Here is a 14747-nt window from a genome sequence, read left to right as displayed (position 1 = left end):
TTATTTTTCTAATTTTTGTATGTCAAAATATTTCATGGGTTCACAGTAAATTTGCTAAAGGACTAGCAAGGCCCATTAGGCTCATAACATAAAAAAAAAATCCAAAACGGCCCGACGGGAAATTGGGCCGAGTAAGTTGATATGCATATTCCCAAAGTTAATCTCAACCGGAAATCTGAATAAAACAACCATCCCTGCCGTTGGATTTTTTCTTTATAAGCCCTCTTACCCCTCAAACCCTAGGGTTTTTCTCTCGTCTGCCGAAGCCTGTGTGCTCTTCCTCAGTTTCTCTGACAGGTATGCTCGTAATTCTCGTCAGTTTTGCTCTGTTTGGTTGCTAATACAATGCGAGAAAATGAAGGAAAGATCTTGTTTTCTGTATCCTTAGTCTGAGTTTTTTTTTATACCGAGTCTGTTATGTACTGTTTGGTTGCTTGGAAAACGGGAGAAATGGAAAGAAAATTACTTACTATTTTGTTCTTTCTGTAGCTCAAATAGCTTTTAGGTTTTCTTCTTACTCAGCAACTGTAATGTTACTGATTGATAGAATTTGATGTTTTAATTTAATTTTGTTTTATTCTTATCATTTAGGTCTAAAGGAAGCTTAACTAATTATATTTATTCAGTAAAAGATAGCAAGGGATTTACTGATTTGTGTAAAATAACAAAGACTTTTATTATAGGATTTGAAAGATGTACGAGTCTGACAAAAAAATCTTTGTTCTCTCATTCTCTTGTCCAATTCGTTTGTACTTGTTTACACAACTCATTCATAAGGCATTATCAGCACTTATTATTTAGTAAATATAAAATCTATGAGAAGAATAATAAGAGAACAAAAGTGGAAAGCGCTTAAATATATGATACAGTTGTATTGTTTTCTAGATAACTTGGGTTACCTAATAATTTTGCCTTCACTCCCCAGTAATGGGATAAGTGACAATAAAGTATGCGGCAAGCGGTGGGAGCCTATCTCATCACAACATTCTCCCTTGGATTTCCACTTTTTATATATAGTTGTGCATGGCTTTGCTAAGGAAAATTCCATTGGGTTAAAAACATGAGCGTTATATCATGAAAAGTAGTGGAAATCCGAGTGGGGGTATTGTCATGGCGGATTTCCACCACTTCGCATCTTCCTTTCATGCCACTTATTTATACTTTTGGCTACAACTTATTTGTTGCCTAAATGACAACATGCAAAACTGGGATGACCCAAGTTCTATTTATACCTAGGCAAATGCAATTTTATCGTATATGTATTTGAGATCATAAAGGCAAGTTTTCTCAGTTTTCTATTCTTCTTGTAGTATTTGTATCATATAGTGTATGTTTATGTCATAGTACAATATATTCATGAGTATAGCTCTGGAAGAATAATACACTTTTATTGGAGTCATGATCAACTGGGTAATTGTTGCTCCAGGTGAACGTTTAAAATTATTGTGAATGTTCTAGCATAGGTTCAAGATAAGCAGCATGCTCTCTTTTATGTAGTAAAAAACTAAAAATGAAATGGTTAAGTATCTTCAAAATTTTAAATTTACTGTTAGTGAGAAGCAATTGATTTGGGTATAATATAAATTTCTTATTAATTAATTACTTCCTTGCCTATATTTTATCAGTTGACTCAGAATAGTGAAGATGTTTTCATCAAAGAAGAAGATTCACAAAGATAAAGATGCTGAACCAACTGAATTTGAGGAGTCAGTTGCACAGGTTCTAAATAAACTTTCTTAAAATACACTGGCGAACTCGATGTGAAATTTAAAACATTGGAAATTAGATTTCATTCTTTCTCTCTACTGTTGAAATAGGCACTCTTCGATTTGGAAAATACCAACCAGGAGCTGAAAAGTGACTTAAAGGACTTATATATAAATTCAGCTATGTAAGAAAATGGTTAACTTTCATAGTTAATGCCATTTTGATTCTGGCTCATTTTATGCATGGTACTAATTTGTCCTTCATGCAGGCAAATTGATGTTTCCGGGAACCGGAAGGCTATTGTTGTCCATGTCCCATACAGGTTGAGGAAGGCTTATCGCAAGATTCATGTTAGGCTTGTTAGGGAACTTGAGAAGAAGTTCAGTGGGAAGGTGATCATAGATTACTTGGTTCTCTTAAAATTTGTCTCATTATAAAGCCATCATATAAACCATATGAAATTTTTATTTAGTACTGTATCTGAAAGTGTTATATTGTGCATGGTGCTTATGTGGCTTGAGTTGTGGTTGCTTATAAATGAAGGTGTCGAAAATCTAAAATTTTGTTGCATCATGTTTCATAAGACGCTATTTGGGAAGGAAATTCTGACTGGCTTTATTAGTTGGAATAGTTGATTGATACACTGCTATGTTAATGTTTATTTTATGGTCTTTTATTCTTCTTTTGTTGGAATGCAGTTAGATCGTCTGTAACATTCTTATTTGCATTCATACATCCTGCATCTGAATCTGTCTAAAATAATTTATCTGTCTATGGAATAGCCAAATTATGAGAATGTGAGTTATGCCCAATAATTTCATTTCTAAACGCTGTGAGTGAAATGCAGTAATAACCCTGTTATATTTTCTTCTACAATATTTGTTGATTGTGATTACATTTTTGGCATATGGTAGGATGTGATTTTGATTGCCACCAGGAGGATATTGAGGCCTCCAAAGAAAGGATCTGCTGCTCAGCGTCCCCGCAGCCGCACACTCACTGCTGTGCACGAGGCAATGCTGGAAGATGTTGTATTGCCTGCTGAAATTGTGGGGAAACGTGTAAGATACAGACTTGATGGATCGAAGATAATGAAGGTATGTAGTTATAACCATCTAAATTTAGGAATGATGTTCAGAGAAGTATTATTAGGAAAAAGTTAGGGCAGGCAATGGAGATTCCTAAATTGTTTGGTTGACGCACAGGCCTAATTAATTCCGTAAATTATTTATTAAAAGTGGTCATTTGTAATTATAATTGTTTAGTTGTGTATTTATCTTAATTCTTTCCTTCAATTGACAGGTTTTCTTGGATCCTAAGGAACGCAATAATACCGAGTACAAATTGGAAACATTTGCTGCAGTTTACAGAAAGCTTTCAGGCAAAGAAGTCGTGTTCGAGTTCCCTCTATCAGAGGCTTAGAATATTATAAAGTGCCATGCCACCTTTCAAATGTTTCTTCCCTGAACCTGTTTTACTTGTCATTTTCTAAAATTTTGAAATTTAGGTGTTCTTAGAAAGCAGGATACTGTTACGTTGGATTTTATTTTCGCTGGCTAGTATGATATTTTCAGTGTTGCATTTTGGATTCTGAAGTCTAATATTGTGATGATATTTGCATTTTGCAATCTTATTCATTAACTTGCATTGGTATTTGTGGTATAACAAATATAAAACGTGCCTGACTATTTATGTTTTTCCCAAAAAAAATAAAAATAAATAGTGTTTGAGATACAAGATGTTTCAAAACCGTATAATTGATCCCTACTTTTCTGCAGTCTATTCTCCCTATTTTAATTCCGGACTTAGTTCTGTTCAACTGCAATCTTGTGTTTTCACCTCTTTTTAGGATCCTAAGCTGTCTTAATGTGAACTTAAAAGTGATTGGAATTCATGTAAAAAGTAGCAGGTGGTTTATTATTTGTTACTTTTTTAGAATAATATTTTGAAAAAAGTGAAATTGAATGATTATTATGATGTAGAATTTAAAAATTAATAAAATTATCTTTTTAGGTTTGTTTATTTGTTAAATACTTCTACAATAAAATATTAAAAATTAATAAAAATATCTCCGCCGACAGTCGGTCATTACTGTTGGAAGATAGTTAGAGTTGTTGTATCGGTATACGATCAGTCAAATTCAATCGATCGTGCGTCAATATGGCTTTTTTTGACCAGATTGACGGTGGATCTGACTGGAAAAATCTAGATCTACGGTTAGACCTGGTCGCATTTGGTCGTCAACGATGGCCAATGATATGGCCATCATTGATGATCAATAACAGTCATATCTTAACCGTCGTTCACGACTAGCTACAGTTAGATCTTTGGCCTTAATCTAGCATTTTTCAGCCAGATCCAATCGATAGTACGTCATTATACTAGATTCCAGCCAGCTTTCGGTGGTGGTGGCTGGAATCTGGCAAATGTGGGTTGCTGAAGTGATTTTGTCAATTTCTAAAAAAAAAATTGGGGATGTTTAATTAAATTAACAAATCTAAGGGGTTTAAAATGAAATGAATACAAATATAGGGGATTTAAAAGAATTAAATAATATAAAATAATATTTTTAAAATAAGGAAATAAATGTGTATTTTGGATGGAATAGGGAATAGAGTACTGAAAAATTGTGTACAAAGGGGGCCTCACTATTCTGTCAGTTGCAAGCTCCTATTCAAAAATGCTACACCAATAACAATGGCGACATATCCACACTATCAAAAACCCTTTTTCCCAGTTGAGATTAGTGCTGGCGACCAACTTACAGATAAAAAGAAAAATGAACAGATTGTCTTTGATTTCGGATTATATATTGTCTTCAAATATAGAATATAAACACTGAAGTTAGCATCAAGAGAACATCTCCTCAAGAAAAATGAGATGGGCAGATGGCACTCCTGAAGTATATGAAGTTGCATTTGTGTTGTGTCAGGGCTTCTCAGCAATTAGAGAACTTCAACCAGAACTATTGAGCCTATACATATGTGATGGAGACAATTGAGATTACCAAAAACTGGAGTGAGTTTCAGATTACTACCCAATATAACTTGAGAAAGTTTATTGTACAAGCAGAATGTACCTCAAGACAATATTACGAGACCAAGGTACATGGCTCCGCAGAGAAATGCAAAAGATATTAATCCCCTGCAACAAGAAATCATTATAATCAGAGTGATGCAATACATGTTAAACATTTATTAATGTTCATGTTGATGTCCACAAAGAAATAAATCTTCATGTTGATGTCAACCATTAACCACATATTATTTTCTTCTAAATGGCACTTACCAAATGATGCCCCATCCACTACCACTACATGGGCAAGGACACTCTTCTGCAAATTTCTCGGCGTCACTAGAGTGAACTCTTCGTGATATTAAATCATCATATATATCTGCATAAAATGAAAACAGTAGGCGTCACTAACGGCACAAACAGATAGACTGATACCTAGATAAAATCAGTTTTGTTTCAGAAATCATACCATATACAGAAAACAAGCTGTTCATCACACCTGCAGTTAGTAAGCCGTGATTCTTTATGCCATCACAAGAAAAGCATTATAGTGAAATTCACTAAACAATATGGAACCTGAAAAACAAAACTTTATTTACCAATAAAAAGAATGATGTACCGAAGTATGCGGATTTTTGTTGTTTCTTGCAGAACCCATATTACACCAAGGAAAACAACAAAACCTAATATTCAATATCAATATTTACATAAGAATGTGCATATCAGGAAAAGCAAGAATTATATAGGTTATGAAAACACATACCAATACAAAGTCCTCTAAGTGTCCACTGCAGAAACAATAGGAGAGATTTTGTTAAGCACAAATACAAACAAAGAGTAAAAAGTTTTGAGATTGCGTAGATCTTTAAGAGGCCACAAGCAAAAGCACAATAAGAAACCAAATTATTATTAATAAATTTCTTTGAATTTTTTTACAGAAGTGAAATGAGTGCTTCCTTTTTTTTTTTATATATCTGATGAAAAAATAGTTTTAACTTTCATTTTATTTGGTTAATTTGGCATTCCAATTCCAAGTGGGTAAAGTTTTGTGAATTATATTACCATATAAATCTCTAGTATTTTCAGCCTTCACATATTATAGTGCCTTCCACAAATGAAATGAAGAAAAGAGTATGAAATACTTCAGATATCCACAACCACTTACGTTTTTAGCTACACAAAGTACAACAAGCAAAGCAAGAACAAAGCACCCTGCAGCAATTCTTGCAGTAAGAAGATTTGTGGATGCTAGTATCAGTAACATTCCCCAGAAAGACGAACCAAGATCTGGAATGCAACAATAAAGATGAAATTAGTCACAAAGAAACAAGTACAGTTACCTTTGAGGTTTCTGAGCTCAATATTGAATAGGATGCAATCCAGACCATATGTAATGACAAATCCAGAAATACATTTGGAAATTTGTAGTTCCATGTTGGATAAAAGCAAAAGATACAACAAAATGAGAAAAAAGGTCAAGGATAAGAGAAACTACATCCAGCCGGCAAAATACACCAATATATGCCACCGCGTGTTGTTGTGGTTCCACCTTCGTCAGCATGAACCTGGATTCCTTCCACCTACATGCTAAAGTATATGAGCTATAGGGATCCACAAGCGTTTCGTAGATGAAAAAATATCAGTATGTAGTAGCTGCTACCAAATGTAAAAACTACATGAAATCAATAAAGTCACTATGAAATTGAGCATTTAAGAATTTGATCTGCAGCAAGGAAGCTGGAACATTTCCATAATGAGAAGAAGGAAAAAACATTTAGTGAATGCAAAAACCATTTCCTAGCTTAAACTGATCATTTCATTAATTGAGATATTAACTTACCAATAACTGCATCACTACATAAAAGATTGAGACTCAAATAAAGATACAGAATTCAAAGTTTCTTCAGTGCATTTTAAATATTAAAGGGAGGACAAGAAAATGAAGATGCAACAGGCAGCATGGTTGTGATTTAAGTATCTATGACAAATTGATGGTAATGATATAAAGCTTAAAATTGCTCTTACTTCGCCACACGTAAGTTTACAAGCAATCGCATGGCTTGCCTCGTGAAGAAATACTGTCACAAGCTTAAATGGTCTCAGCAGTATTGTCCTCCACAGCTGAAAGCGATAATTAAGAAGATTCAGACCTCAAACACAGAATTGAGAAAACACATTTTAGAAGTACTAACTTAGCAACCCATTCCCACATTAAAATTCCCAAAGTTCCTTACGTATTGCTTTCTATCACCATAAATAACCAATTGATGTTTTCTTCAAAATATTCAATAAATTTCAAGGAACCGAGTTAATATTACACCATAACAGATGTTAACTGAAGCCACAGATTAATTGTAGCTGGATTCTCATAAAATAAATTAGACCAAACTATTTACAATGAAAAACACAAAAGGGAAAAGACTCATTTACCTTAATCAATCAATAGTTTTAAACTGGAAACTATAGTCCATCTAATACTCAATAAAAAATTCTTCCCTTTAAAGCAAAGAAACACAACAACCAAAATTTATGAAGATAAACAATGACAATAAGATATTACTAAAACACCACCATGACAGCTATCTCCTTAACATTTCAATGAGATTTGGTCCATTTGGATCAATGGGGCAGTTTCCCACTTGAAGAAACACAACCTCACTCTGTTAAAACCAATATTATTAATCAAAGAAAAACAAAATTTAAAGTTTTCTTGTTTTAACCAAATGGGGCGTGATTCATCTATGTAATGCAGTCAAGATTTGATGAGCTAAGAGAGCAAAGAGATATATACCGCAAGTATAACCACGGCGCAAACAGAGACGGTAACAAGAAACACAACTTGTTCATGGTGACAGCAGTTTTTGAGCTCCCAGTTGGGCCTCATCTTGGCCTACAAACGATCTCAGAAATAAAGAAAATCCAAGAACCAGTACTGATCTTCTTTGTAGTAGTTCTTTTGTTTGTAATTGTATTGAGAATGAGAGAGAAAGAGGTTTCTCTCTTGCTCTCCCTCGTCTTGAAGGTTTGTGACCAAAATCAAATGGAGTTGGGTTGTGGTGTTTGAGAATTGAGAGTCAATTATTTGAAGTTGACGAGTGGGAAAAATCGTGGAAACCGTTGAAGAAAAACACAGAGCAAAATGGCGTCAAGCATGGGCACTGTCCCACTATTAATTGTTGAAATTTTTTATTTTGTTTTAATAATCATAATATAATAGTTTTATAAAGGACAATTTTATAAGCCTCCCTAATTTTCTTGTAATTACCATTGCCTTTAAATTTTTGGATAGTAGACACAAATCTCCCTGAAATTCGCTAATTGACAAAAATATTAATTTTTAATGGCCAATTAAGTCATTTTAATTCTACCTTTCTTTTTTGAGAAAATTAAAAAATCTAGAATTATAAACATACATGATGCTTGGAATATGAAGTGTGTCGAAAACTTTTGTTAATTAGAGGCGTTCGTGAGTCATGGGTTCTTTGAACATCAATCTATATAATATTTTCAATGATTAGCTTCGGCCAAATGTTCGACCAACATTTTAATTATGCCTCATATTTTATTTTTTCGAAAATGTTTTATGAGAAATTACTGTATTACCCCTGGCCAGTTATTTTAAATCATTAATTAATAGATGTTAAGGGGTTTTTTTTGTTAATTCCCAAACATTTGGGGCTGACTATTACTTTACAAAACGTCTGTCGGTTGTTAGAAGCTTACCATCACTATATAATATAAAACACCTCAGCCAAAGCTTGACTAAGTTGAAATAAAATAATAAGCATTGTAAAATCAATTTTCAAAATCTCGAATTGGGTAGCAGTCCCATGATCCTTGGATTTGAACTAAAAATATTATTGCTTTGCTGGCATTAAAATGTAAATTTTGTAAATCTTATGTTCAATTTGATAACGAAATTCAAAAAATAAACTTTATTGTTTGTGTACGACAGCTGAGTCATCGTTGGCAATAGGAATAATGATTGGATTAACCCAGAAGAAAATATTATGAAATAAATACTAGGTTGGGACACAGAATATTATTTTATAGAGTAAACGACTTTTTCTCACTGAAGGTTCACACCCAAAAAATTTTAAAATATCAATATCTCATCCAATGTTTTTATGTTGGTAATACTTAAAATACACTTTATTTTCTCAATCAACATTCAATAAGTTACTAAGAGTTAGGATAAGAGAATTTTTATAGAGTAAAGACCGATGGATCGAATAGTGGTGACTAATTAAAAATTCTTCACCGAAATCAGTCAAAAATCATCTAAGAATATGAAATTCTAGTTTTACAGTAGCTGACAATTGAGGAAAAACCATATGTCGGAGTGAGAAATATCTTGTAAAGAGGAGACCAGAAGTTCAAATAATGGTAACATATAGAATTTTCGTTATTGGAATCGACTTTGAATATTAACGGAATATTAATTTTAGATGAGAAAGTGGTATTCTAAAACTTTTTGAGTTGAAAAGGTTAATTAAGGCAAACCTTGGGTGAGAAAAAGTTGTTTACTCTTATTTTTATATCTAACGACCATCTCATTATAATAAAACTATTCTTTTTAAGAAAATGATACAATCATCGAAAAAAGATATCGATTTTATGCATTGATAGACGTGATACCATCATCATCGTTGATTAATTATGAATTTTGTTTTTAAAAAAAAGTAGATGGTGCCATATATGTTGGGTGCATGAATTCAGGATACTTTTTCCGGTAACGATAGCTGCTCATCTTTTTATTAGCAATTTTTTATGTCAAATTTAGTAAAGCCATTTTTGTGATTAGACTATTGTCTTTGCACGTCTATAGGGGAGATTTTATAATATGAGGTAGATGAATATAATATAAGTATCATCTCGACTTTGATTTCCACTTTGATTTCCTTTACCTTTAGCAACCTTTCGTCTTCAACCTTCCGCTCTAAAGTGAATCGTTATTCGTAGCAATCACAATGAAAACGACCATAAACAACCCCGATTGGTCCACTCTCCCGGACCATCTGCTCGCCATGATCGGGAAACTTCTCCATGCAAGAGTCGAGGCCCTTCGTTTTCGCGCCGTTTGTCACTCATTTCGCACCTCACTACCTCTTCTTCAACCTTCAACTCTTAATATTCCTGACCCTTTTGATTCAAACAACCAACTTTCGCTCACCCGTTCCACTGTTTACGCCATCGAGCCCCTTCATGAAATCTCCAGTACCCCGCTCGAGACTTCAACATGGTTTGTCAAAGTCAGTGAGTTAAGCTCTGGCAGTGTCCGAGTAGAGGATATTTTCTATAGATTTACAGATCAAAATCTGTCCGAGATGTTACCAAAGTCTTTGAACCTACTAGATTATCGACTTAAGGAAATAACTACAGCATACGGGCTTCTTCAATACCCTATTTTCCAGAAAATAGTCGTTTCTTTGGATGAGTTTGAGATTATGACGCTCTTTAGTGGAGGGAAACTTGGTGTGTACAGAAAGGGAGATGAGGAATGGACTTATATTGATTTTAGTGTTGATGGGATTTTCTTTGAAGATATTGTGTATCATATGGAAAAATTCTATGTTTTGGGCTCCAAGGGTCTTACCATAACTGTGGATTCAAAGTCTTTGGACATTTCTCAAGTTGCAGCCCCGGTACCTACTGCTAATGGTTTTAATAAGTACTTGATCAAGTCATTGGAGGATCTTTTCTTCGTTGATAAATCTGAATTTGATAATTGTTTGGAGAAAGGTGGCAGTAAAAGTTACCCGATTCATTTGAATGTTTTAAAACTTGATGAAGAGAAGCGTGAGTGGATTCGGGTGACGAATAGTTTGGATTTGAAAGACAGTGTTGTTCTGTAGTTCTATAAACTCATTCTCCGTTTTGGCTAAAGAGTTCTTGGATTGTAAAATGGGTTGTATTTATATATCTGATTATGTATTTTCAGAAGAAAATGATCACCCTCAATCGGATGCTGCAATTTTTGACTTAGAAGATAATACTCTTGTGGCACTTTCAGACTTTCCAGGCAATACTAACATTTTCTGGCCCCCTCCACCTTGGCTGAAGCACTAACAGTACGTGATTTACTTCATTCTGAATAGTTTGATACTTTCAGAAGTTTCTATTTTTAATGTAATCTCATATTGTGCATTTCTGGGAATGGTTTGAAGCTCCATGTCGCTAAGTAATTCTTATTCATCAGATTTAATACAATCCCTGTTTTGTTATTCTCTTTTTGTTGATTGAAGCCTCTATTATAATCGTCAAAATTCCTCAGTAATATAATCGTCGTTGAGTACTATAAACAGGCGAAAAGTAAACACACATACGGGAGAGACTTCTTTGTCAAGTAAATAAACACCAGCAGATTCAAGAAACAGCTATTTGCCTTCTAATTTTATATTCACTATAGTCTATATATAACATCAAAGCAACTTAAATCATATAACAAATAAAATGAATAATACAAAAAAAATAACTAAAACTTTACACAGCCCTAATTACTCACTATTATGAATGAGATCATCTACCTTCATCAATGGAAGAATAAGAGATGGAGTTTCTGGAAAAATCCTCAACAAAACTGTTACCTCCAGAAGTCCTAGTAACACCGGTGCTGGTACTAGTAGCATTAGTATTTGTATTGGCATCAGTACCAGTTTTAGTGAGAGCAGTAGAAGTGGTAGTTGTCCAACGGCTTGCACGCCCTTGAATTCCAGGTTTACCTGGTCTAGGTAACGTAAACGAATCACTTGAGAGCATGAGGTGAACAGAGTTCATGTCAGGCCTATCTGCAATGCTTTGTTGACAACATAACAAGCCTAGCTGAATGCACATTGCCGCTTCATCACGATTGCACTTTGTAAGGCTTGGATCCACCAGTTCCAGTGGATTCCCCTTTTGGTAAAGTGTCCATGTCTGTATGAGAGAGCAAGAAAAATTAAGCACACTGATTCATGAATACTATCAAACTGGTAAAAGCAACAAATTCCAGATTTGGATTACCAAAAATGGAATCTGAATCAAACATGAACACAATCCAAAATATTTGCAGAGAAATAGATTTGAGATATTTCAGAGTCCATTCCAAGTTACGGTTTCAATAAATATTCCTGTAAAGTCCATGAGAAGAAGACGACAGCAATAGTGCATCCCCCAAAAGTTTGAAACATTACCAGCTCAAATCAAATTCACCAGAAGCTCAAAGGCCTCCATTAATTGTCTCCATGGATTATAAAGGTGCGCATGTGGTCATAAGTTAACCTCAGATATCATGCCCATGTTTATTAACCTTATTTATGACAATTGATCATTAGACAATAGCATCGATGGTACCATTACTTTCTGGCTGTGGACACGGAGAGGAAGGTTCATATGTGAAGTTACTTTGGGCAAGAGTAAGATCAGATGAATTCTTCATGGAATTAACTTACGTAGTTCAAGAGGTCCACCTTTTCGGCGCCAAGACTCCTATCTTGGTTTTTTCTTCCACTTACAATCTCTAAGACCAAAACTCCATAGCTGAAAACATCTGTCTTCACAGACAAATATCCATGCAACGCATATTCAGGGGCCATATAACCACTGCATCAGCAAAAGATTGAATTACTTCTATTTCTCTTAGCTTCTCAAGAAAAGTTGCAATAAATAAGCCAGAAAAACTTGAACCCACATGCAACTAATATTGCTTTGATTGTTAAGTATAATTTTACAAGGACACAAAAAAAGTACAGAAACTACTCACTAGGTACCAGAAATCTTGAATGTATTCACATGGGTGTCTTCCCCAGGAAAGAGCCTTGCCAGGCCAAAATCTGAGATTTTTGGGTTCAATTGCTCATCCAACAGAATATTACTTGCTTTAATGTCTCTGTGAATGATCCTTTCAGGGGCCTCCTCATGCAGGTAGAGAAGACCTCTTGCAACACCTGTAACTATCCGGTATCGTGTTGTCCAATCCAGTGATGCAGACTTCTTTTTATCTGACAATTTTCACCTCTCAAATTATTAGTCCTACTTTTACCAAACTATCAATATCTAAATTTCAGTCCATGCATTTATGCAAATCCACATGATTGATTTTATTTGTTCTCTTTCTCTTACCAAATAGAAAGGTATCGAGGCTTTTGTTTGGTAGATACTCATAAACAAGCATCTTCTCAGGTCCTTCAGCACAGCAACCGAACAATGTGACCAAGTTTTTGTGCTGAATTTTCAACAATAGCTTCACCTCATTAGTAAATTCTCTCAGCCCCTGTCTGGAGTCTACTGAAAGCTTCTTTACCGCTACTTCTTGACCATTTGGCATCAATCCCTGAGAAGACGGACTAATATTGAATAATTATTTAACAGAAATGCCAACCATCACTCCTACCTTACCCCAGACAATATAAAGTAAAAAAATTCTGATTCATGCTCAAAACTAGCCATAACAATAACTTTTGACATGATGTAATAAAAAGTTAAATGAATATATTCAACTAAACTTAATCTGGTACTTTTTCCATAATAACTTGAGAGGATTTCATTGAACTCAACATTTTGATGTAATTATAAGGAAAATCTCTTGGTTTGAAAATAAATGAAAACATCCCCAGAAATTATCCAAAACATTTTCTAACATTCATTGCAAAATTTCCTTGAACTTCATAAAATCGAGCAGCTGCCTCTTGATTATTCTCTAAACTAGAGAGACCCCATTCAAAAAATTTACCCTGCTATCTTTTACAAAATACTACTAAATCTTAGAAAATAACTACCCTTTCGTTATTAAAAAAAAAAAAAAAAACTAATTTTCAGTTAATAATATATAAACAAATATAACTTTCAGTCATAATAATAAAAATTAAAAATAAACAATAAATTCAGTGGAATCGTCGAAGAGTCCATAATGTCATGTTCCTAATCATATAATAAAAAAAGATAACATATAGACAAATGAAAAAACTTAACAACAGATTAAATCCACCTTCCCACTAAAACAATTCACACATACTTCGTTATTTTCAAATTTCACCAGAAACACCTCCCACAAAATGATTTCAAACGTTCATTAAAAAATTTCTGAAATTGGTCCTATCAGAGCATTCGAATTACCTTATAAACGGGGCCAAAGCCGCCGTGGCCGAGCTGATTCAACTCAGAGAAGAAGTTAGTGGCAATCTGAAGAGTACGGAGTTCGAAGAAGAGGTCAGAGGAGTCCGCGCCCTCGGCTTCATCAACGTCTTTGAGCCTCTTCCCGCAGCAGGAAAGGAAACGGGAGAGAAAATCGTCGAAATTCATGGACAAAGTAACAGCATGCAGGTAACGATCATGGAGGATTAAGAAATCGGACGGCGGAAAATGCGAGAGAGAGCATGGAGAAAATGCAGGACTATGGATTGGAAAAGGAGGTGTATGTGTTTTAATTGATAATTTAAGGTTGACTTAAGATCCACAAGTCAATGGAATTGTCTACGGGCATTTATTTTTGGGGTAATTTAAAAAATAAAAATGTGATCCTTACAAAGATTAAAAAAAAAAGGGGATTACAAAATGATATCATACAAAAAAATAAGAAAAAAAATAGAAAAAGAGAAAGAGAGAGAGAAATCATAAAAATCAAGGGTAAAGATTGTCTTTATATGCCCTCATTGTATGTGTCTTTGTAAAACTAATATTGTTCTTTAAAAAAGGAGGAATGACTTACACATACACAAAATTTGTTGGATAGACAAATGGTATCAAAAGGTTTGAAAATGACAAATACCCACTTTCTGTCATGTTTTGTTATGAATTTACATTTGCTAAAAGATAGAAATGATGAAAAGATTAGAATACCCATCGATCCTCATTCCCAACGCACACTAGTAAGGACCAGTACCACTGTTTATCACAGAATTTCATAAAAAAATGTTAAATCCGGTCAAAAAATTGATCAACGATACAAAAGGGCTATGTAGACGGGCTTGTGGTGAGAATAGATACGGAGAAAAAGATTTAAAATTTAAAAAATTTATGACTGTAATAAAATTACTATATTATTTTTT

At 34.1% G+C, this 14747-nt stretch overlaps 4 protein-coding genes across 6 annotated transcripts; 2 read left to right on the top strand and 2 right to left on the bottom strand.

Moving 5' to 3' along the window:
* The first annotated feature begins 204 nt into the window (after positions 1-204).
* On the top strand, positions 205-3269 carry LOC116136325 (40S ribosomal protein S7). Its single transcript, XM_031422061.1, has 6 exons — positions 205-297; positions 1626-1719; positions 1818-1891; positions 1976-2099; positions 2622-2804; positions 3010-3269. The coding sequence occupies exons 2-6, from the start codon at positions 1645-1647 to the stop codon at positions 3127-3129; spliced, it is 576 nt and encodes a 191-aa protein (XP_031277921.1). The 5' UTR covers positions 205-297; positions 1626-1644; the 3' UTR covers positions 3130-3269.
* Positions 3270-4787: 1518 nt separating this feature from the next.
* Positions 4788-7857, bottom strand: LOC116137838. 2 transcript variants are annotated; one of them, XM_031423566.1, is made up of 9 exons: positions 7514-7857; positions 6748-6843; positions 6218-6302; positions 5888-6009; positions 5486-5510; positions 5322-5405; positions 5192-5221; positions 4996-5101; positions 4788-4851 (listed from the first exon to the last, which is right to left on the bottom strand). In XM_031423566.1, exons 1-9 carry the CDS (start codon positions 7604-7606, stop codon positions 4788-4790), a joined length of 705 nt encoding a protein of 234 aa, XP_031279426.1. In that variant the 5' UTR covers positions 7607-7857. The 2 variants fall into 2 exon arrangements, with proteins under 2 accessions (XP_031279426.1, XP_031279485.1); XM_031423625.1 differs by lacking the exon at positions 6748-6843.
* Positions 7858-9692: 1835 nt separating this feature from the next.
* LOC116135592 (F-box protein At2g17036-like) lies at positions 9693-10577 on the top strand. The gene has a single exon (XM_031421332.1). The coding sequence runs from the start codon at positions 9693-9695 to the stop codon at positions 10575-10577; it is 885 nt and encodes a 294-aa protein (XP_031277192.1).
* Positions 10578-11114: 537 nt separating this feature from the next.
* Positions 11115-14138, bottom strand: LOC116136569 (cysteine-rich receptor-like protein kinase 10). Of its 2 annotated transcripts, none has more exons than XM_031422273.1 (5): positions 13816-14138; positions 12823-13033; positions 12464-12701; positions 12153-12303; positions 11115-11637 (listed from the first exon to the last, which is right to left on the bottom strand). In XM_031422273.1, the coding sequence occupies exons 1-5, from the start codon at positions 13999-14001 to the stop codon at positions 11242-11244; spliced, it is 1182 nt and encodes a 393-aa protein (XP_031278133.1). In that variant the 5' UTR covers positions 14002-14138; the 3' UTR covers positions 11115-11241. The 2 variants fall into 2 exon arrangements, with proteins under 2 accessions (XP_031278133.1, XP_031278198.1); XM_031422338.1 differs by having other exon boundaries at positions 12823-13046; positions 13816-13954.
* Positions 14139-14747: the final 609 nt, after the last annotated feature.

Source organism: Pistacia vera, unplaced genomic scaffold (genome assembly GCF_008641045.1).
Source record: "Pistacia vera cultivar Batoury unplaced genomic scaffold, PisVer_v2 Contig1002, whole genome shotgun sequence".
In the NCBI taxonomy this organism is placed as follows: Eukaryota; Viridiplantae; Streptophyta; class Magnoliopsida; order Sapindales; family Anacardiaceae; genus Pistacia; species Pistacia vera.
Note: the sequence above shows the minus strand (reverse complement) of the source record. Positions and strands in the feature narration are given on the sequence as shown.